General features: G+C 29.7%; 1 protein-coding gene across 1 annotated transcript in view; it reads right to left on the reverse strand.

The window, feature by feature from the left end:
- Positions 1–323: 323 nt before the first annotated feature.
- Positions 324–22,930, reverse strand: part of LOC143234190 (nostrin-like) — a 59,307-nt gene continuing 36,700 nt past the window's right edge. Inside the window, exons 11-14 of the mRNA XM_076471351.1 lie at positions 19,979–20,107; positions 18,996–19,149; positions 9,214–9,351; positions 324–2,682 (exon numbers count right to left, since the gene is read on the reverse strand). Coding sequence (XP_076327466.1) covers positions 2,579–2,682; positions 9,214–9,351; positions 18,996–19,149; positions 19,979–20,107 — 525 coding nt within the window. The 3' untranslated portion in view covers positions 324–2,578. The remainder of the gene's footprint in view (positions 2,683–9,213; positions 9,352–18,995; positions 19,150–19,978; positions 20,108–22,930) is intronic.

Raw genomic sequence — 22,930 nt, forward strand, 5'->3', positions numbered from 1 at the left:
CTGGTTTTGATTCCTTTCCAAACTTTTCACCACACACACACTAAAATGCAGTTTCATCCATGGTTATGAATATGTTGAAATCTCTGGTGTACACTTTCAACAAATTAATTTATATCTGGTTAGGTGACAATATTGGTGGAAACCATCTTCATATGGTTGTCTACTGGGTGTGACTTTTACTGTTGAATATCCCAAGCACCCTTTTCTAATGTTGCTTCCATGTACTTGTGGATCTTTTTTATAACAACACATTTAATCATGTCATGAAGATCAAGTTTCTGTGTCATTTAGTACTTATTTAAATCAATTTACAACACACACGCTTGTTAAGTAAGATGTTTACTTATGAAAAACATCATGCATGCCAATTTTAAGGTTGGGAAACAAATTGTTTGGATAACTCTTGTTTAAGACATTTATTAACCTGCATTATAGAAAAAAGAAATGATAGATCAGGGAAATTTATTTTCAAATACTATTTTACTATGATGTAAAGGTTAAAATAATTCCAGTGATCTTCATTAGAGAAAAACATCAAATGTGCAGCCATTTAATAAGAGCTTGGAAGTGGGGACTGATCAGTGATTAAATTAGAATAAAAATTTGAATAACTGCATAAAGCAGTTTTAATTTCTCCCAGAGATTTCCAGTGAATTGTGAAAACGAAATCTTTTAGTAAATATATACAATAAAAAAATAACTCAATCTATAATTTAATTTTTCTTCAGTTAACCTTATGTACAATATGTCAAATCAGGGCACTTAGTTTTCATTTTGCCTTAAAATAGAAACTATGGCAATTATCCAAAACATTGTACATTGTTTTCACCATAGCAAAGAAGGTAACAATGATATACAAAAACAACTCTTCATATTGAACATTAAGACAAAGGATTTGTATAAAAATTACTAAAAATAGTTTAAAAGCATAGTAAACTTAAAAAACACAAAAATCACTAACCATTTCATCTTGTTCCTATTAATAACCAAATATGATACCCATGTGCAATATTAATAAAAAAATATTACATTCCTCATTTTTTGTCTGATACCATTAATGAAAAAATAACAATTTCATAGAAACACTAAATACCACATATTTGATAATTACTGTAGCTTTACATATTTAGTTTCATGTAAATATAAAAAAACTTTCTCCATTTGAATGGTTGTTTAATATCAATTAGTTATGAATAACAGTAATTTAACTACTAAAAAGTTTTATAGAAGCTCTTTCATAGGTTGTAAGATGGAACAGTCTACATATATATATATATATATATCTAAGAATAGTTTAATAACTTTATAGGTGATGATTAAATTAGAATAAAAATTTGAATAGCTGCATAAGGGAGTTGTAATTTCTCCCAGAGAAAGAGAAACAGAACTGCCCAGAAAAGTTATAATAATGGAATCCAAAGGAAAAAGATCACTGTAAAAAGAGATTTAAGCTGTCATCTGAAATGATCCCAAGGGATCTTATAGAAAGTAAAGAAAATTAAACTTTGAATATAGTACTGTTATGTAGTTTTGTTTATAACTGATCACTGCTGTAAGACATATGTTTATAACATTAAAATATTCTCTTGCAATTTGCACTTACAAATTTATGTGAATTGCAAAGCATATATAGCTTTTCTCAATAAAAGACCTAACCTGTAGAAAGAGAATTTAAATTATAGAATTCCTTATCCTACAGTTTCATTCTTTATTAATGACAAGATAGTTTAACCAACTAACATCACTGGAAAAGCAATTGTTTGTGTGTGTGTTATTACTTTGTGTTCTAAGTCACATATTTGAAATAAAGATTAAGGTGACATATGAATAGTAATCCTACCAAAAAGTTGACTTAACTTTTAGAAAGACTTTGCCAGCAGAGAAGTACACCAACATATTTGCAAAGTGATAACTTTCTTCTTTTAACTATCTATGTTTAACTATTTGTATACCAATAAATAAAGCATGAAAATTAGCAACTTATTGGGTTGGATAAGAAAACTTTGCAAGCTGCTCACAGCTTCGTAATTCAATATTTTGTGCTCTTCTTGTATGATTTATTGCTTCATTATATTAGTTTAGTAGTCACACCTTGTTCAAAAGCAATGAAATAAAAAAATTTGTGAAAAGGATAAATAACTAATTGTGTGTAAAAATATGAAGTTATACAGAGGACACTTTCAAAACCATTCCTAGTCTGAATATTACGTTGGCTTCAAACACTTTAAATTGAAGACTTCATAAATTAACAGATAAATCATTAATAAAAGTACTTAATTAAAATTCTAATTTTTTGTGAACAAAAAACTTGTAATGTTTACTAAAGTTTTCTTCATAAAATTTATTGAACTATAAGTTCAGAAATATAGTATATATATATACTTGCTGGTTACAAGGTTGGTCATTATGACCAAGCTCATATATTAGTTAATACTGTATATTTTGAAAGGGAAAAATGGAATGGATACCAAAGTTGTTGCATTTAACTAATAATGACACAGAAAATTTCCAAATCATTACATTAAAAATTTAACAAACTATATTCATGCCTTATTTTCTCACCCACTAACAAGCTCCATTACAATTCTTGTACATAGGTTGATGGAAAAAGTCCTACTTTTCCATTGAGATCTCCCTTCCACCAATTTATGTCAATTTTTTCTAAAATTTTTATTAAGTCACCTGAAATGAAAAAACAAATAAAACAATATTCAAGTGATTTTTTATTAAACCATAGGTACCAATATTTACAGCACCTTATATAACACACAAGCTAAACAACCAGGTCAGAGGCTTCTTAGGTCCAAGTATAGAAATTCTTAATATTTTATTACTGACCAGAGGGAAGTCAAGCAGTCAGCACAAGCAGCTGCTCTCTACCCAATCACTGTTACAATTATAAACTTCTGATCCACAGGCCAGCATGTTAATAAAGCTTAAAATACAAGTTAAAATAGCACACTTTTGCAATATAAATATTTATATATAATGGGTGATACATGACATGCTGCAACAGGAGAAAGATAACCTAGTTAGTTTTACTGCAATTGTAACTGACTCATTCATAAAGATTATTAAATGTTAAGATTAGTCACTTTGAATACAATGGATATTATATATGCCAATTGACAATTCATGCTTTTAATAAGGGTGAGCATGGAGCTGATAAACAAAGTAAATGTATGTAAAATAAACATAGCTTATTATTCTATATATTGTAAACAATTACATAATTGCAATGGCATTTCATTGTCTTCACATAAGTTTTGTTCATATGTGTAGAACAAAAATTACACAATACGGGTTAAATTTATAATAAATCACTTGCAAACAAGGGAAGTAATATTCTTAACAGCTTTAAACAAATTACTTTATCATCTTCAAACCATGTGATGATATCTATAACACTAGATTGGGCTTTATTCAGATTCACTGGCATAACTGGTGGATCAATTTTAATCACAGATTCACTTTCATCACCCTCTTGAAGAGTTACATTGGAAGTGATATCTATCTGAAAAATTGTGATGGGTTAGTTCAATTGAGTCAATGATGAACCATTGATAAGCTGGCATAACATCATATCAAAATGGAGCAATTGCATTTTGATCAAACTTGCTATTTCAAACTCCAGCTTTTGTCTTTTTTATTCCAAAATGTCTTCATCCAACATCACAAACCAGAGATAGTTTACCAACCTGAAACTTCCAAAATGTTTACCTACTTTTCTTGTTATTGTGAACAATATCAGATATGGTTGACTTGTGCATGAAAACATTTTTCTACCCACATATGCTTTCTTGTATAAACAAACCACATTTTAATTATCCTGATATTTGTGTACACCCTCATTTTAGAACACTGTGATTTGTTTGTTTTTGTGAAATTTGTGCAAAGCTACTCAAGAGCTATCTGCACTAGCTGTCCCTAATTTAGCAGTGCAAGACTAGAGGGAAGGCAGCTATTTATCACCACCCACCACCAACTCTTGGGCTACTCTTTTACCAACGAATAGTGGGACTGACCATCATATTATAATACCCCCATGGCTGAAAGGGCAAGCATGTTTAATGCGACAGGGATTCAAACCCACAACACTCAGATTACTAGTCAAACATCTTAATTCACCTGGCGATGCCTGGCCAGATTTGATACGACTATAGCATAAATCATGCTGCTAGACATATATACAGGCTTCCCAACATTTAATTTTGAAAAATAGTAATCCCCAACTGGAACAAGGGAAAAACAGCAACAATATAAACGTAAATGGCATCACTACTACTATTGTTTTATTTAATAATTGCTAATTACAGTGTATTACTGATTAAGAGCACTCCAAGTAGCACTTATAGCTTTCTTTAAGAAATCATCTGTAAATATGGAAGAAACAGTTTTTATGCCCATCTCCATCTTCCTTATCAGCACTGATTCTGATCTGGAGTTAGGTTTTACAAAAAATTAGTCTAGTTTATTAATTCCAGATGCTCTTGAACAATTTTGCTTGTGTTTAGTAGTGTTGAGATGTTTTTGGTGTCATTTTCACCCCATGAACAACGAAGAACTCATAAATTGAACATTTTGCATAATTCATACCCTTTAATGATACAATATTATTGAACTTTTCTGGATACTTGTGCCTAAGTTCCTGCTTGCTGTAAACCATGTTTTTCCATCATTTTCCTCTCAAAAAATTATAAACATACTCTAAACCAATACTACTTCCACACTCTTAATAGACTGTTTCAAGCATTTGTAAGATTGAGATGCAAAGAAGAGAATGGTGACTCATTTCTTGAAAGTTATTGAGGAAAAGGTCTGTGAAAAAAATTCCAGAAATGTTGCATAAAACTGTAAAACAATACAAAAATTCATACAGAGATAAAATGGAAGAAAAAAGAATTTTGGAACAGTTACACCTAAATCATAAGAGTTGGCAGATCTCTGTACATTACAGTTTGTGTACACATCCCTACTGGTCATTTTCAGAAAACTGTTGTAAATCCACATCCACTAGTTAGTGCAGTAGTTATTACCTCATTTCCTATTCTGATTGACTCCTACTTGACACTTGTGAGGTTATGTATATGGACTGCTGAATCATGTATCCATAAGGAATGCATATTTTTTTAAACAATTTGATGCTCATATTTGGAATGTGAACATAGATGCCAAAAACCAACAGTGACAGTTTTATTTTTGAAAGGTAATTGCCACTTGCTTTCATATGCTTCTCTTACCCCAAAACAAAGCAGGAAACCAATGCTAAGACACCAAATCAGAAAGTGACCAACCTACCAGATTGTTCACCTTTTTCAGTCAAGATAATTCTACAACTACTTTATCACTACTGTAACTTTAAACTTGAATCTCGTGTTTTTGAGCAGTGCATAATGTTATTGCTTAAGTGAAATATCTAGTAGCAATTTTCAAGAAAATAATTCTAGTGTAAACAGTTTATCATAACCCCCCTTTTTAAAAAACAAAACAGAAATATGGTGTTCTTTTAAAGAACTTAAGTACAGGGAAAAACAGGAATTATCAGCCAATAATAGATGAACATTAGATGACTAATACGTAAAATACTCGATGCTTTGTACACTATATAATGAGGGGGGGGTAAGGAACTAACTTGTATTGTGTATGAAGAGGAGTTGTCAGGGGAAAAAATGTTACAAAACAGTAAAACAAATTTGTTAACATAAAATGATGTAGAAATGGCAGTGTTAAATGCATACTTGACTTTAATATTACTGCAGTTTATCATAATATCATGGTAAATCTAAGGTAGGCATAGATTTAGTGTAAGAACCTAAGACTTGTATAGAAGGAAAACCAAGTTGAGTCAAAACATGTCCTGATTAGTAAAGATTATTACAAACTCTTACTATGAGGCAAGTCAAATTGAATTATCTTAAAACCAGTTTGTACTCATGCATTTTACAGTATAATATTAAACTATAACATTGAAAGTCATCACCACCAAACCTATATTTACAAACAATTTTTATTACTTGTATAGATTGCTGATTAAGTTCCCACTGTGATATCATACAGTGTCAATATCCAATCTAACAAGGATTCACTGTATGTAAAAATCCTTAGTTTGACATAGACAGTTGGCACAGTAATACAATTCAAACAAGAGTTAAGTTAATCCTGGGAAATGCAAGACCAGACAAGTGTACATTTTCCAGAATGAAATATTTTACTTCAGGTTTAAATCTTTTACAATATACACTTATGAAACCTATATATAAATTATAAACATGAATAAAAATGGGCTATGATTTATTTTCAACATTTCAACTTAAATATCTAATACAGTTAATATTCTAGGCATCTCACAGTGGTTGGTAAAATAATACAAGTTGTTTATCATAAGCCTATAAATACAGAAAATCTGGGTCTTCTAGTGCTTCAGTTTACAAACCTTTCCTTGAGAGCAACACCCAATAAAGCAAAAGTGTTGTTTCTAATGAATTATTACAAAGAAGTGTCCACAATTTAACTGTGAAACTATATTACTACAAATTAACTTTTTTGTCATTCATATAATGGATATCACTCAAACAAACATTTAATAAATTTCTACATTTTCATTGTTTTAAGAGTAATTTGTCTAAATACTAAGTTGAATGAACACAGGCTGAGAACTTTAATAGTGGACCAACTGCACATGAGGTTATAGTTGTTTACAGAGCTTCATACAAAGGTATACAAGAAATAATTGCACTACAGTTCACAATTCTGAAATGACTGACTACAGAAAGAGCAGTTACCCAATGACCAACTGTTGTCTGACAAAAAATAAGATAAGAGGTTGACTTTCACTTATATACTGTAGAAGTCTATGACCACAAATTGCGTAGACCTTAAGGTAAACTAAAGAAAACATTAAGTAACTGTAAAATAATACCAAAATATGGAAGGATTAAAAATAAAGACTTGGTTTGTTTTGAATTTCACACAAAGCTACTTGAAGACTATCTGTGCTAGCTGTCCCTAATTTAGTGGTGTAAAATTAGAGAGAAGGCAGCTAGTTGTTCCCACCCACTGACAACTCTTGAGCTACTCTTTTACAAATAAAAAGTGGGATTGACTGTCACATTATAATCCCCTCACAGCTGAAAGGCCAAGCATGTTTGGTGTGATGGGAATTCAAACTCTCAACCCTCAGAGTAAAATAAAGACATTTTATAAACATAGAAAAACAGTTGAAAACCCATATATTCACATGTAGGTTTATATTTGTCTGTGAATATAGAGAGTCTAAGTTTTTACTGCTCAAAGTTTGGTGATTTTTCATGGTAAGAGTAACAAAACTTATTCTTCATCTAAAAATTCTCAAATTTAATTTGCATAATCTCTAAAACCTAAATAAAATTCAAAGGTTTCTTTTGTAATAAAACTATTTTATCTGCAATTTTCTTTACCCTAAGTATATTTACCATCCTGGCAACCACCATAAAAAATAAGAAATAACTTTAAAATTCCCATTTTTCCTTCTAGAATGACTTCAAATTGTAACATGAAATTACATTTGTTTATCCTACATAGTTTTAAACTTGTAACACTATTCATCTGTTTCTACTTAAATTTTATTGTTTTATTGTGCTATGAACCATGTGTAAATGATATTTCAACCATACAAGTTACTTGGTGATGTACAGCTCACATTAACCTATTGAATTATGTAAAGCAAGAGTTACTCGTGAGTGAACCACATGAAAATTTATATTATCACTGATCTTTATTTTACCTAATCTAACATAAAAAGTTTCTAATTTTATAGTAATAAGTAAAGAACATACACAAAAAACAAGGTATACAGTACTTTTTTGCTGTTGACTGTTAAAAGTTAACCCCCCTTTTTTATACTAATGATATTACTAAACTAAATAATATCACAAGGAACTATTGGCAATTTCTGAAAAAGATGTGACAGATTAACATTGTAAGAGGAATCTGGTTTTGCAGTTCATGGCTGTGACAAAATAAGATTGATATCTATAAAAATTATGCTTTGCCTGGGAGATGAGAATATTACAATGAGTAATAACACTAAATATGTACTTAGAGAAGGTGACATGTAAAGAAGTTTGGATTCCTAGAAAGTAAATCTCGTATTTCTCATACTAGGGGAAATTGTTGGATATCTTTTTAAACATTGTCTCATAAAATTAAGAAATTAAAAGTTGTATCAAAATTTGGATTATTATCTATATTTGTAAACCAAGCTTATTTGTACACTACTGTAATAAAAAAAAACTAATTAAATTTTGAATGTAACTCAATAAAACCTCATTACATTTACAGTAAAGGATGCCCATTTGGAAAGAGTTAATATGAGGTTTCTCAATATTTCATCAAATTCATCTTTAGTTTCTCTGAAAAACAATTTGATTTGTATGTTAATAAATCCTCCTGTCTCAATTTATAACATGCAAAGGAATGAATTTATTTTTTTATACTCATACATTTCTCTATTGTACCAATTTTAACTGGTTTTGTTATGTATCTCGATGAAGGGATACAGTGAGAGGCTAAGCATTTGATTTACTGTAAGCACATTAATGTTTCTGTACAAGTAGATTAATAAAGAATTATTTTAAAGTTTAATGGTTTTTGGCTGAGTTTATGCTATGGAAGTTCCACCAATCATGCTTCACACCTACACATGTATTTTAACTTTGATTTTAAGTTTTAGTTGTATTTCACTACTGAGTTTTCTTCCCATAATGCTTAAATATGAACAAAGCCAAAAACAGTAGTAATAGTTTCTATCTTGTCAAGTGTTGGAAACTTATCCTCATGAAATGTGTATGCTTATGACAGGTTTCATTCCAATTCCCAGAATGTAAAATTAAATGAAAGAAGTTTAAGAATTTTAATAATATATTCTTATCTTTTCACTTGTTAAGCAACTATCAAGAAAATAAGTAAGGAAGCATGCACTAAATATGAAATAATCAGAGAATACAATGTTTATATTAGTAAATTCTAGCTTTTATGTATTAACATTTATTTTGGTAACAATTAGTCTTTGAATAAACTTATAAATATGACACTATTTATCTGGTATGCAATAAAAACATTTTCTTAGAAAATTACTTAAATCCTCAATTTCTTTAGTAAAGCTACTGTAATTTTGTTAAATACAGTAATGATTTTCAGTAGTTATAATTATTTAGAGTGCAAATTTTCTATTACCTGCATATATTGTGAGTTCATCATCTAGGTTAGCCTGGTAGAAATATAGTGCTTGACACAATCCATGTGCATTACTATTAGTTGTTTGTAGAGATGGGAAGTTGGTATACACTTCAGATGAATGGCTGAATGTGGCTTCTAAAGTGAAAAATACAATATGCATGAAACTATAAAAAGTCAAGTACTTTAAAATGAAAAGAATTTCTCTATTATGTTCAGTTTACTGTATTAGTCACATCTGGTAAAAAACTGTGCATATTATACATAAATCCTTAAAAAATTTTAATTTAAAAACATGGTTCAAATTAATTACTTTTCATGCCAAGTTAAACTAAAGCTATCTGCATTAATCATCCCAAACTCAGCAAAGACTAGAGGGAAGGCACTAACTCTTGGTTACTCTTTTACCAATAAATAGTAAGATTGTCCCATCAGATTATAATGGCCCTGCAGCTGAGTACGTTTGGTGGGACAGATATTAGAACCTGTGAATGTCAAAGTTTAAACAATAAAATATATATCACAAGTTATGATTATAAACACTTATGTTCATCACTTCCTACTGCTTTTAGGCTCAAGGTGCAAAGATCATTTTACTGATCCAAAATTTACATGCACAAACTGATTAGATTTCAATATAGCTTAATTGGTTTACTCATGTGTAAATTTAATTAAATGTATTTAATTAATGAAAAGAATACACCATTTAAACAGCAATGATTTATCACTGCATTAATTTGGTCTTTCTCACATAATGTGGTGGTTATAGTTAACATGTAAGAAAGTTTAGAGAAATGACTTAACACAAAATTTTTTGCCAAATAAAGACAAAGGCCTAGGAATTTTCATTTTTCAGTTGCACTTGATTGTTTGTTTTGAATTTTGCACAAAGATATTCAAGAGATATCTGCTCAAGCCATCCATAATTTAGCAGAGTAAGACTAAAGGGAAAGCAGCTAGTCATCACCACATACTGTCAGCTCTTGGGCAACTCTTTTATTAACGAATAGTGGGAATAACCATCACATTATATTTCTCCCATGGTTGAAAGGGCAAGCATGTTTGATGTGATGGGATTCAAATCTGTGAACCTCAGATTGCAAGTCAAGTTCCCTAACCACTTGGCTGTACTTACATTAGTTTGTAAAAACATTTGTGTGACTATATGTAATAATTAATAGTACATTTTGTGTATTAGTTTATATATTTACAATAAATATTTATCTCATTTATATACATCCATGCATATTTACTGGTAGTGTTCAATTTAAATAGAACAATTTAAAATGTAATAGTTGTTACTGAACAAGGTTTTTTGAATATATCTACTACTGTTTCATCTCTTTATTCAGCATGACGATGGCCGAAACAAATAAGATCTTTGTTTTTGCAGTAATGCACAACTGCAGTTTAAATAGTGTATTACTTTCATTAACCCTTTTGCAATGGACTCAGCATAACACACACAAGCTCATCTACACATTTACATGCATTAAGTATTTGCATTATAACTTTTGATACTGCATGCATATCTTCATAAAATTTGGTAGATTTTTTTAGTAAAGATTACAAGTATTTTGTCTACAAAAAATCAATTTTTAATGAAATATTTTTACTAGATTTGTTTGTGAAAATAGCTTGTTTTGTTACTAGTCTGAGTGCAAAGTGATTTCATGTTATGATTAAAAAACTATTATGTCCCCAGAATCTCAAATATTATTTGGATAATCTCTAAAATGTCCCAAATGCATTTCAAATGTTTATTTTCAGTAAAACTTTATTTTATTTTCTGTAGTCTAACTATGTGGAATCTGTCACTTAACCAACCTCATAACCACCATAAAGAAAATTAGGAAATAAGTATAAATTCTGCTTTTTTTCATGCTAGAAGAAATACATATTATAACACAAAAATACAAATATTTAGTCTAAGTAGCTTAAGTCTCACAACACTGTATATGAATATACATATTTATTATTTTTTTTATTATGCCAATCTTCCAGTCATACCTATCCAACATTATGTAGCTTGAACTGACATGGTGCACGTGCACTCAGGTTACATATTCACTAATATAAGTTGACCCCTAGTCTTCTCTGTGTTTCAATGGACAAGTATGTTGTAATATACAGTCACATTTCAATTATTATACATTATGTATATGTATACAGATTATTACTATTTAGAAATAAATTAAGTTCATTTTTCTTGAAATATAGAACAGTAAATCAAGAAGCAAGGGAAACAATTATCCCTTCTTCCTATGACCTTTGTACTCTGTTGTTGGTGGACATAGGTTGTTAAGCCTATTAAAATACACACACAAAAGATATAAAACAATTATTTTTAGGTTTTATATATACAGTTAAATAACCAAAAAAATCAAATAACTACATATGACACTACAGAACTCCACTATAAATTTTTAACTTTACTTTTTTTTTTTATAATTTTATAAATTATAAAACTTTAGACAGACTAAAGACACAACCTACCTTGTTGAAAACTCGGATTGAAAGAATGAGGAAGCCTTTTCAAATAATAAAATGGCAGGGAAAACCTCGCTAGGGACATTCTAAACTGTTGATTGGTTATTCACATACTATACTGTAGTAAGAGTATATAAGCTACTGTTTCAAAAAATGGAGAGTTAAAAGGGGCCACTGCATTTGATTTAGTACATAAGCCATATCTCAACAAAATAAAAAGACATGAGGTTTTTATTTTATATTCTAGCTTGTCAATATTAGTAATTCAAATTCTTAATTTGTACAAAATTAGACTTAGTATGTTGATATCACAAACATCTAATTTTAAACAGTGCTGTATTTGACACATGACATGACTCATTAAAATATTTAAATGTGTTCTTTTAATATATATTTTTAAATTAAGAAATTAACTGATATGTAATATTAAAGTTTGAATTATAATTTACAATTTGATACAAAACTTGATATAAATTTATAAAATAGTTCAATGAACTTTTTAATGCAAGTCAACAATTGCAATAACATGGCCCTCGAACCTTGACCCACTGCAAAAGGGTCAACACAGTGTAACTGTTCTAGAGATTTTCTACTTAAAAAGATTTCCACAAAGTTTCAAGTTTATAAAACACGAAAACAATTTTTCACTTTAAGATTTAGTGGTAGAGATAGATGAAACACCAAACAAGATTACACGTCTCCTCACAGCTTTAAATAAGAAAATCCCAAGATATTTTCGATAACTAAATTTCTTTAAATCTTCTATTCAGCCATTGCCTGTGCCAAAGAAACATGCACTGCACTACAGTTAAGGTTTAAAGGTGGAAATATCAGCTATAATCAGTCATAAAATTATAAGTGACAAAACACTAATACTTAAAGACAACATAGAAGTTTCAAGTAGCTTACTGAACTTGAACCTTTAACTGTATGTGTATATATATTTGTATTCAAAGCTTATTATTTTGCAATTGTACCCATACTAATAATAAATCATCTATTTATTAAATACAAAAATTATTATATTCTACATCTTGTACAAACGTTTCATAATTGACTAAAAGCATGTCATGCAGTATCAAAAATTTTAATGTTGCCTTGAAAACTAAACAAATAATGTGATAACCAGTTGATGAGGCTGTTGTACTATGTCTGTGTGTGATATCACAGCAAAACATTGCAAATGACAATTATTTGTAGCACAGTGAAAATATGCTGATTCATTTAGGCTTCATTACAAGCAGTTTGATGAAACTTTGTAGAATGGATGACAACTGCCTGTTGCAGAAACAAGTGTATAGGATGATATTCCAAAAGTCTTCCACCTGAGGTCAGTGTGCGAGTAGGTGTTGTTGGTCTTTTAAAGTGTCCTGGTGAATTGTGGAGAACTTGTAATGATTGGTTGGATTATCACTGTTTCTGATTGGAGGAAAGATTTCCTGTAGATTCAACCAATGGCAGCAACAGGCTACTCACCTCTAATTGAGAACCTCTGTTTAGTGAAGGTTTAATAGTGTTAACATAAAATGATTCTTTGATTTTTCTTCCCTTCCAGAATTTGTCTGTGTCAATGATTCTAGTTTTCTCCCAGTTTATTCTGTGTCCAGTTGACATGGCGTGATCTGCAATAGCTGAATTTTGTGTTTTCACAAGTATTGTACTATCTTTCTTTTATTCTTGTTGCAAATTTTCTCCCTGTTTCTCAAATGTATGTATCATTGTAGGAACATGGAATTTCATAGATGACATTTTTGAGATTGTCTTTGTAGATTGCTGTTTTTTACCAGAACGGGTCTTAGGATATTGTAGGATTTCCACTGAACTCCTATGTTGAATTTCTTGGCTATGCATTTGAGTTTCTCACTGATATTGTTGTCCTCTACACTGTGTCTCCACAACAAGCAGTTGTCGTCCACTCTACAAAGTTTCATCATGAATACTCTGTCTAAACAATCTATCAAAGAATACAAGCAGTTTGCTTAAACCTGTAAAATGAATATGGATGTAAGATTACAGTTGATTATGGATGAAGAGATGCAGAACTTGAAAGAGTGTTTAGCAGCCCAGCAAAAACACAAAAATACATTTAGACGTAATTTACAAACAATAACAAAATCTCACCAGCATTCTAGGCAAATTTTATGCTAAATTTAGACAATGTGCATACCTTACACGCTTATTCATATGATAACACGATGAGAGACATTATGAAAATTAAACAATTTGTACATCTTATTGATGTATTATTTAAGCTTAAAGTTGAACATTACAGTAAAGATTTTGAACTGATAATTTTGGGAAATTGATAATTTGTTGCTCTCATAATCAATCAATATTTATTTAATATTAAACAATCAAGGTGATGCCACTAAAAATCAGACTAATTACTTCTATAAAATTTGAGTATTAAACATACTGTTGGAGCAAATGTGTTTTGTACTCAGTATGAAAAAAACTTGCATACTGGATAAAAGTAAAAAGTGTCATTGGCCAATATTCAGTTTTTTCACATTTTATTATTAATCCTATCATGGCAGATCAAAGGTCATGCCACCACCTTTGTTAACTTACACTCAAAATTTTATTGAACAACTATTTTATGAACTTATTTCAACATGTTTGGTGTTAAACTGTAGATTGTAATTAAGCTTAGTATTACTCATTAGTTAATTTAATATTTAAAAGTAAGTATAAAAAGAACACATCTAAACAACAGTTTTTATGTGTCATGTGGTATGTTAAATGCAGCACTGGTTCAAATTAGATATTCGAGGTGTCAAAATACAAAGTCTACAGTTTTATGCGAATTAGGAATTCAAATTACAGGTATTGACAAGCTAGAATATAAAATAAGAACCTTGCATATTTCATATATGCTGAGATATTGTTTATGTACTGAAACACAGTGGCCCCATTCACCTCTATTTTTGGAAACAGTCCCTCATACATTTATTTCAATATTTGACATGTTAATAATCAATGAAATGCTCAGAAGATCCCTCTAGTGGCTTTCTCACCCATTCTGAAATAACATCAATTTACTCTTTTCATCCAAGATTTCAAACTGGTAAGTTGAGTATTTATTCAGCTCAAACTTTTACATTTTTTTGAGTTACTAAGTTCAAATATATTATAGTGGTGTTGTAATTTATGATTTTTGGTTACTTCAAATACATATATAAAACCTAACTATTTATTTCCTTTCACATCCTCCACACCTGCAAAATTTAATAGGCTTAGCAACCTACAGCAAGCAACAAACAAGTAAACAGTTCATAACTAGAAGAGAACAGTTTGCTGTACTTCTTTATCTACTGTTCTACATTTTAAGAAAAAGAACTTTAAGAACTTATTTGTAAACTGTAATAATAACACACACACACACACACACACACACACATACATACATACATACATAGATAATGTATTATAAATGAAATGTGATTATATTTTACACTAAAACACAATCAAGATAGGTCACTTGATAAAGGACAGTTTTATATTCTTAGATACAGAAACATGAGTGTAAGTGTACCACATCAGTGCAACTTCTGTAATGTCAGCCAGGTAAAACTGGAAGGTCAGTAACAAATATAAATATATCTATATGCATAATTTTATGAGATTTAAGCTATTGAGACAAAATATTTGTTTTCTAGAGCAGAAAAAAGCATAATTTATTATTATTTCCTAGTTGTTTTTTTATGGTGGTTATGAGGTTGGTAAAGTTGGTAGATCCCATATAGTAGAGGTGGAGAAAATAGTATAATATAAAATGTTATTGAAAACAAATGTTTGAAATGTCCTGAGGATATTTTACAGATTATACAAACAACATTTGTGATGCCTGGGGTGAGAAATAGTTTTTTTTTCTATTGATAACGTGGAAATAAATTCATATTTTTTTTTTGTCTACCAGGTTTTGTTAACGTAGAAACTTCAGCAAAATTTGTAGTATAAGTTCTTAATTTGTATATATTATACAAAGCCCATTGTGAAAGGGTTAATCCACAGCAGTTTTACATCCTTGTTAACTTTTTTTTTAAAGTATGCTTTCAATGCAATAGATCACCCATCCATCTACATGTTTAAAAAGTACCTAAAACCTAATTTAAGTAATTTTACTCACATATACCAAGTATTTTTCCAACAAGTGTGATTGTGTGCCTCCTACTTCTTATTTCACAAACTTATGAAGTATGGTCAATTCTACACTGTTACATGAGAGAAGTCTATCTGAATGATGAAGTTAACTCCAAAACAAGTTTCAAAGGTTTTTTGTTTTGTTTTCATTTTAAGTAAAACTATTTTATCTGTTATTTTCTCTACACTAACTCTATATGGGGTTGGTTAATTTGACCAATCTTGTAACCACCATAAAAAATACAAAATAAATCTACATTACCTTTTTTAACTTTCTAGAATGACTTCAAATTGTAAAATGAAACTATATTTGTTCATACTAAATAGTTCTAAACTTGTAACAGTATACATCTGTCTCTACTTAATATCTAATGTTTTACTGCCTTTTTAGCAGTGTGTGGTTTGCATTAACATATCAACTTAAAAGAGTATGGGCTGCTCATCATGAAAATTGATTATTCTTATTAATATTAAACTTTATGTTACCTAGTCTAACCTAAAACATTTCTTAGTTTTATATCTTAGTTACTTTTATACTAATAAATAAAGAATATACATTACAAATTAACAAATACAGTACTTAATCCAGTTTTTTTTTTTGTTGTTGTTGTTGTTGTCAACTGTTGATGAAACTTTACCCTACTTCTTTATACTAATGGTACTACTGCATTAAATAATTTCTTTAGTTAATTAAATAATACACGAAAGTACACAAAATGGAAACACTGTCACAAGTTTTCTGGCTTTCTAACCATGGAATAAGAACTATTAAAATTTCAGCTAAGCCTGTTGACGTGTTTGGCATGGGAAAAAAATTCAACTGAAAGCAAAATAGATAATTCTTTTTTACAGCAAATAACATAACATAATACTTTATTTGATAATTACTGGTTATAAATAATATAGTACAAAATGCCTGAAAAGTACTTCTGGAAGATAGGATAAAGGTGTATAAAGAAAGGGGGCATCATTTAATTTTATCAGGGAAATTGCTAAGAATTAATTGTGGGGATTAAATAATAAGTAGGTTACAAGAGCTGATTACTAGGCTTAGGTTAATATGTACGAAAGAATAGACTGGTTAGTTGTACTTGTGTGATAAATTTAATGACAGGAGGAAGTTTTCTGAAATGGATAGATTGAATTCAACAAGGTAGATGCTGGAATATTTGCAAGGGTTATTAACTCCATTTTAAGGGGAGTTATATTATACTAGAATTAAGTAATTGTTAGGGCTAGGAAAAACTAAATGAAAAAAAAATTTAGACGTTGTGAGTAGTTTACCATAGGAAATTAGTATAGTAGTTTTAAGGGTAGATTTAATTATTACTATTGTAATACTAGAAATAGAGGATTTTGATATAATGGGAATAACTGAAACATTATTAAAAGTAGATGATTTTTACAACAGATTTTTCTTATAGGTTAAATAACAGGGATAGAGTGGCTTTATATGTTAAATATGAGTTACAACCTGTTGAAGTTGAGAATATCAAATATTATAGATGAAAATATCGACTTTCTCTTGGTTATACATAACACAGAATTATTAACAAATCCTGGAAGACAGGATGTGACAGGTGGGTGTGGCAATAGGGTTCTCTTTTCATATTTGATAGCTCTGTAATCAAACAAAATTTAAGGCTCTAAAAATTATAGTTTGACTGAGCAATGGTGATTTTATTGTGAGTAATTTAAGTTAAATTTCATACTTATTGGAGAGATGGTGAATAAAATAGAGAAGAGGATGTCTAGAGAAAATGTTACATTTCTCGCTGTCGGGAAAATTGAAGATTCTTTTAAATACTGCTTTATAAAATCAAGAACTTAAAACTAGTATGCTAGTAAAATATGGATTACTACAATTTTATGATATATATCAATTGGTATAAGCAGGTATAAGCATAAATAAAAAGTAGTTGATAAAAATTTGAAATCTAACTCACAAAAACAGTAAATGATGCATGGGCAGAAAGTTAAGTCATCCAAGCAGTGAGCTGTTGCCAGTAGTATGCCAAATAGGGTTTTAGGTTGTAACTACAGATATACTGAACATAAGTTTAAAGAAGTTATAAATTCATTGTATAGGTTACTAGTTAAACCAAACTTGGAGTACTGTGTTCAGTCTGGGCTCCTCACCAACTGAAGATTGCTGTTGTCTGTAATTGAGCACAAAGCTACACAAAGGGCTACCTGTGCACTGCTTACCACAAGTATTAAAACATGGGTTTTAGCATTGTAAGTCCTCAGACATACTGCTGTGCCACTTAGTGTCACCTACTGAAGGACAGTGAATTGTTAGAAATGGTTTAGAGGAGAGCCACTAGAATGTTGCTTGGAATCAAGATGTCATACAAAGAGAATTTAAGATTTCTGAAATTGTTTTCTCTTGAGAAAAGATGAGTTAGAGGGAATCTGATTGAGGCACACACACCATATTTTTTTCTTTCATACATAATGGTGAAAATAGTAGGAGTAGGGGACAAATATACATCTTTGCAGAGAAGTCATCTGAAACTAAGGCAGTTTTATATTTCTTATAGGGTGGTTGGTCTTTGTAATGGGTTGTCTTTGGATGTTGTGGAGACAATAAATTTAAGCTTAAGAGAAAGTGTGATAACATTATAAATGATAAGGGCTAGCTTTGAGGGTTTTTTTTATTCTATTTATTTTTTCATTTTAGTTGAGAAGATAGGACAGCCTAGATGCATCAATAGGTTCTTTGTTATTCTAATCAATTGTATTATGTTAACTTACATTAAATTTTGTACATCTTGGAGAGTTGGTAAATACATCAGAGAAAAGAGGATACCTGGAGAGCAAATGTCACAATTCTCTTACTAGAGAAAAATCAGGATTTTTGTTTTGAAACACTGCCTTATAAATTAAGAACTTAAACTTTTCACAAGGTTACTAGCTATGTTTTCTAACCAAGTTTTTTCCAATATCATGATAAAAAAGAAGCTTTATTAAATTTTAAATGTAACTCATTAAAATCTCATGACATGAGTGGAGTATTTAATCCTCCATAGCAGGAGTGTTAAATGGAGTAAATATTGTTTGCACTTCAGTACGGTTGCAAAAGAAAAAAGAAGTCTGCTTTGCTGTTTTGAAAATATATAAGATACCACTGCTTATACTGCACTTACCATCAAAGGTGTTTTGAATTGGAGAAGTAACATCATCAGCACCTCTGTCTACTTCATTAAGTTCACTATTTGAAGACCAGGTACTACTAGAAAGCCTATGATCTGTTCTTTCAACCCAGGAATCTGGTAGTTTCAACACTGTGTGAATTACACTCTATAGAAATCAAAAAAATAAACTGTATTAATTTAAGTGTCTTTAAAAATTCTTATTAAATTCTCTCACTTGTTCCCTTTACTACAAAACCCATGAAAGATATTTGGAAAGTCACTTCTGTCAACCTATTTCATATTTTGGTTTTCAATGTCTAACTAATTGTTGGATACTTTGGAACCTATATATGTGTATAAATAAAATCTATAAGAAACTCAGAACTAAGACTCATCACGATACAAAGAAGTGAGGACCAAGAATTTATCTAAATATTTGTTTTTGAAGTTAAGTTAAAACATAAATAAAAATATGTTTTGAATTATAAACTAAGTTTTAATGCTAAGCTTATTGGCATTGATTAACAAATTGCTTTAATTTTTTTAATGTAACTCTTTATAAGAGGTTGTGACATGCACTTTAATCATCCCACAAGCAAGGATAGTAATTAGTTTACGTGGCTATTAACTACTACTATAAAAATCTAATAACTAATATATGAATAAAAGCTAGCATAGTAGTTTTATTACTACTATTTTAATCTAAAAAGTAGAACTGAAATGTTTCACAGTTGGATCTACAAGACATTTTTCAAAAATATTTCAACCAAATAACTTAAAAGATACATTCAACAAATTCAGATGTAAGCTTAATGTAAAAAGCATCTAATATATAGATTATGCTACAACCATAGGCATATTATAATGTATAAAAAGCAGTCTATCCAGTCAATATCATTGCTCAATATGCAAATACTAAAAGGCAGCTATCCTCATTGGTTAGTTTTTTCCTTCTAAAGTGTTAAAGATTATGCAAATATTTTAAAAATCAAAACCTGTTTGTCCCTATACTGCTCCATGTGTGCAGTTAGAGGATGCATTGGTCTACTTTTGTTCTCAAGGTCAGCAAGGGCACATTCCACCTTGTGATGTGAAGCTTCTAGGTAGGCCAGCATTACACGAAGCTGCATAATGGAATTCTTATTTAATAAAACATATAAACTGTAAAACAGTAGTGATGTGAAAGGTGTCTAGAATTAAAAAAATAAGGGAATCATTAAATATCAGTTACAATGTTCATGACAAAATTATAAAATGTTTAACATCTTCCTCAATAAAATAATTTTATAACTCCTACTTAGCAACTTGCAATTTAAAATTAATCAAGAGATGTGAGGTATCTGAGATGCATACCAAATTATTAAACCCTTTTTAATTCTTTGAATGCATAATTATAACAATAAAATTACATGTATCCTGATAGTCAACTCTTTAAACTCTTCTTAATTCTATTACTTCCAATGTTCTTGTTTTGTAACAGAAATATTTAATACAACTCTAAAGAGGTTGCATTTTCATTGCACGAGTCATTGGTTAGGCTACATTTGCAATATTGTGTTCAGTCTTGGGCTCCTTACCTTAGGAAACATATTGAATTATTGAATAGGATTAAGAGAAGGATTACTAGAATGAGGCCTGGGTATATGACTTATTTAATAAGATTATTAAAAACAATACATATCAAATAATCATTAATCCAAAGTTATCACTATTTAAACATCTTACCAATTACCTGAAGTAAGCACAAAAGTGTTTGTTTTTAAGTGAAAAACACCACAATGCAATATCTTCATTGCATCCATCCATGGACATTGAACCCCATTTTTTTTTAACATTACAAGTTCATAACCTTACACCAAAGGGTGCATCAAACATATTGACTAACCAATAAAGTTTTAAATTCTCCATATTCTTTATAACTTAAATTTGGAGAATAAGTACCTAATATAAGCTTAAACAAAGTTAATTTTCAAGCAGTATATAAAAAAAATACATAGAAAATATAATTTTATGACAACAATTTCATGTTCAAAAGGATCAATAAAAAACAGGATGTGAAACATTTCATCCAGGTATGATACTGTGGGCATACAATAAAATATATTTTTACATTAAAATAAGATTATATATATATAAAACAAAATTCATTTGAGTATCTTTAACCAATAACAAGAAAATTTCATATATATTGTTGATCCTATTTAAATATTCTGACTTTTCACAGTACTACTTCAAAAAAAATAATCTAATTTACTGCTGATAAAACTATACAAAAATGTTGAAAATTTCCTCAACATTTACTTTTATGCAAAATAAAATTTTAAAATTAATTTTTAGTAGAAAAAACATCATACATTACTTTACAACATTAAAATATCTAAACAATACAAGTTGAGGAAAGGCTGAAATATGGGTTCAAATGTTCATAAGTTTATATGAGCAAACTGAGTCATAGTGATATAGTACTGCAATTATGATATGATGAATAATTCTGGACTATTAAGAAGTTTTTATGTATATGACTTCATTTCATTATTGTTTCATTTCTTATAATTCATAAAATCAATTTCATTTGGAATTGTAAATGTTTTTCTGAATGACTACTGTGTTATAGTTCTCTTTACTAAAACAAGGGTTTGGGAGATATGTTTGAGATTGTAAAGGGAATTATAGTGTTGATGCATTACCTTATTTAACAGTGAAAATAGTAGGACGAGGGGACACAGGTACATATTTTTGCAGAATATGAGTCACCTTCAGCTAAGACATTTTCCTGACAGAGTGGTTGACTTTGGATGTTATAGAGACAGTAAATTTAAGTGAGTTTAAGAAAAAAGCTTGATAAGTATACAAACAATAAAAGCTGTCTTTAAGGTTTTTATTTATTTTTTAATTTAATTTTGAGGATGGAACAACAAATGGATGAATAGGTCCCACACCATTCCAAAACATTATGTTAAGTATCTAAAAAAAATAACCCAGAAAGCTTAAAACATACTTTATAACAGAACTTAATTTATTCATTTTGAAGAATACTGTGATTTCTTATGAATGGAACAATAGGAATTATAAATACTTTGAAGGTATGTGATTTCACAGGAATTACAATTTTTTTTCAGTAAATTGGTTGTCATGTTTTGTACAAAATGCAAGTTACAAATATTGTTTTTATAATTTATTATACGAAGGTAATTTCAAAGTGACTGGAGAGAGAGAGAGTTAAAAGTGAATATCTTCTTAAACCAAAAATGTATTTTCATTAACACTTAACCAAGACAGTTGGAATTACAGGACCATGGTCCCTATATTTCATGTTGGTGGCTAAGGCAGTTGGACTGCAATATATCTGTGAGTGTATTCCAACCTGTAGTCATAGAGTGATGTGTTTCAAGTCACTGGAATCATGGCAAGAAGGTTCGCAACACCAAAGTGGACAAACTTTCTCAACCTGAAGAACTTCAAAAAAAGAAAAAATCAAATGAAAATAAATGAGATTTAAAAAAAAAATTAGCTGTGGGAAGCCTGTGCATTTTCTACACAAGTCTAAAAAGAACTGATGTAGTCTAGAATATGCATTCTTACTCCTATGAAAAAATAAAAAATGTAATTTAAATTTTGTAGAACACCTGTTTGTATGTGCCTGCATAACAATTGCCACAGAGTATAATCCTGGGAAAACAAAGTATGGAGATTCTGGAAGGTAAAGAAGAGACCAGAATAGCAATGAAAATACTCACCCTCCATATAATTTAGAAGATGTGATTAAGATAGCTACAGGAGGTAGTCAAAAACCCTCACACAATGATACTGCTAGATCATGCAAAAAAAGGTGAGATGATAGTATTGGAGGACGTCTATATACCAGCTCAAACAATGTCTTCCAACTGGCAATTCAACAGGGCTACTAAGAACATAGAATTGCGACATATCTGATATGTACAAAATTA

This window comes from Tachypleus tridentatus, chromosome 12 (assembly GCF_004210375.1).
Source record: "Tachypleus tridentatus isolate NWPU-2018 chromosome 12, ASM421037v1, whole genome shotgun sequence".
Taxonomy (NCBI): Eukaryota; Metazoa; Arthropoda; class Merostomata; order Xiphosura; family Limulidae; genus Tachypleus; species Tachypleus tridentatus.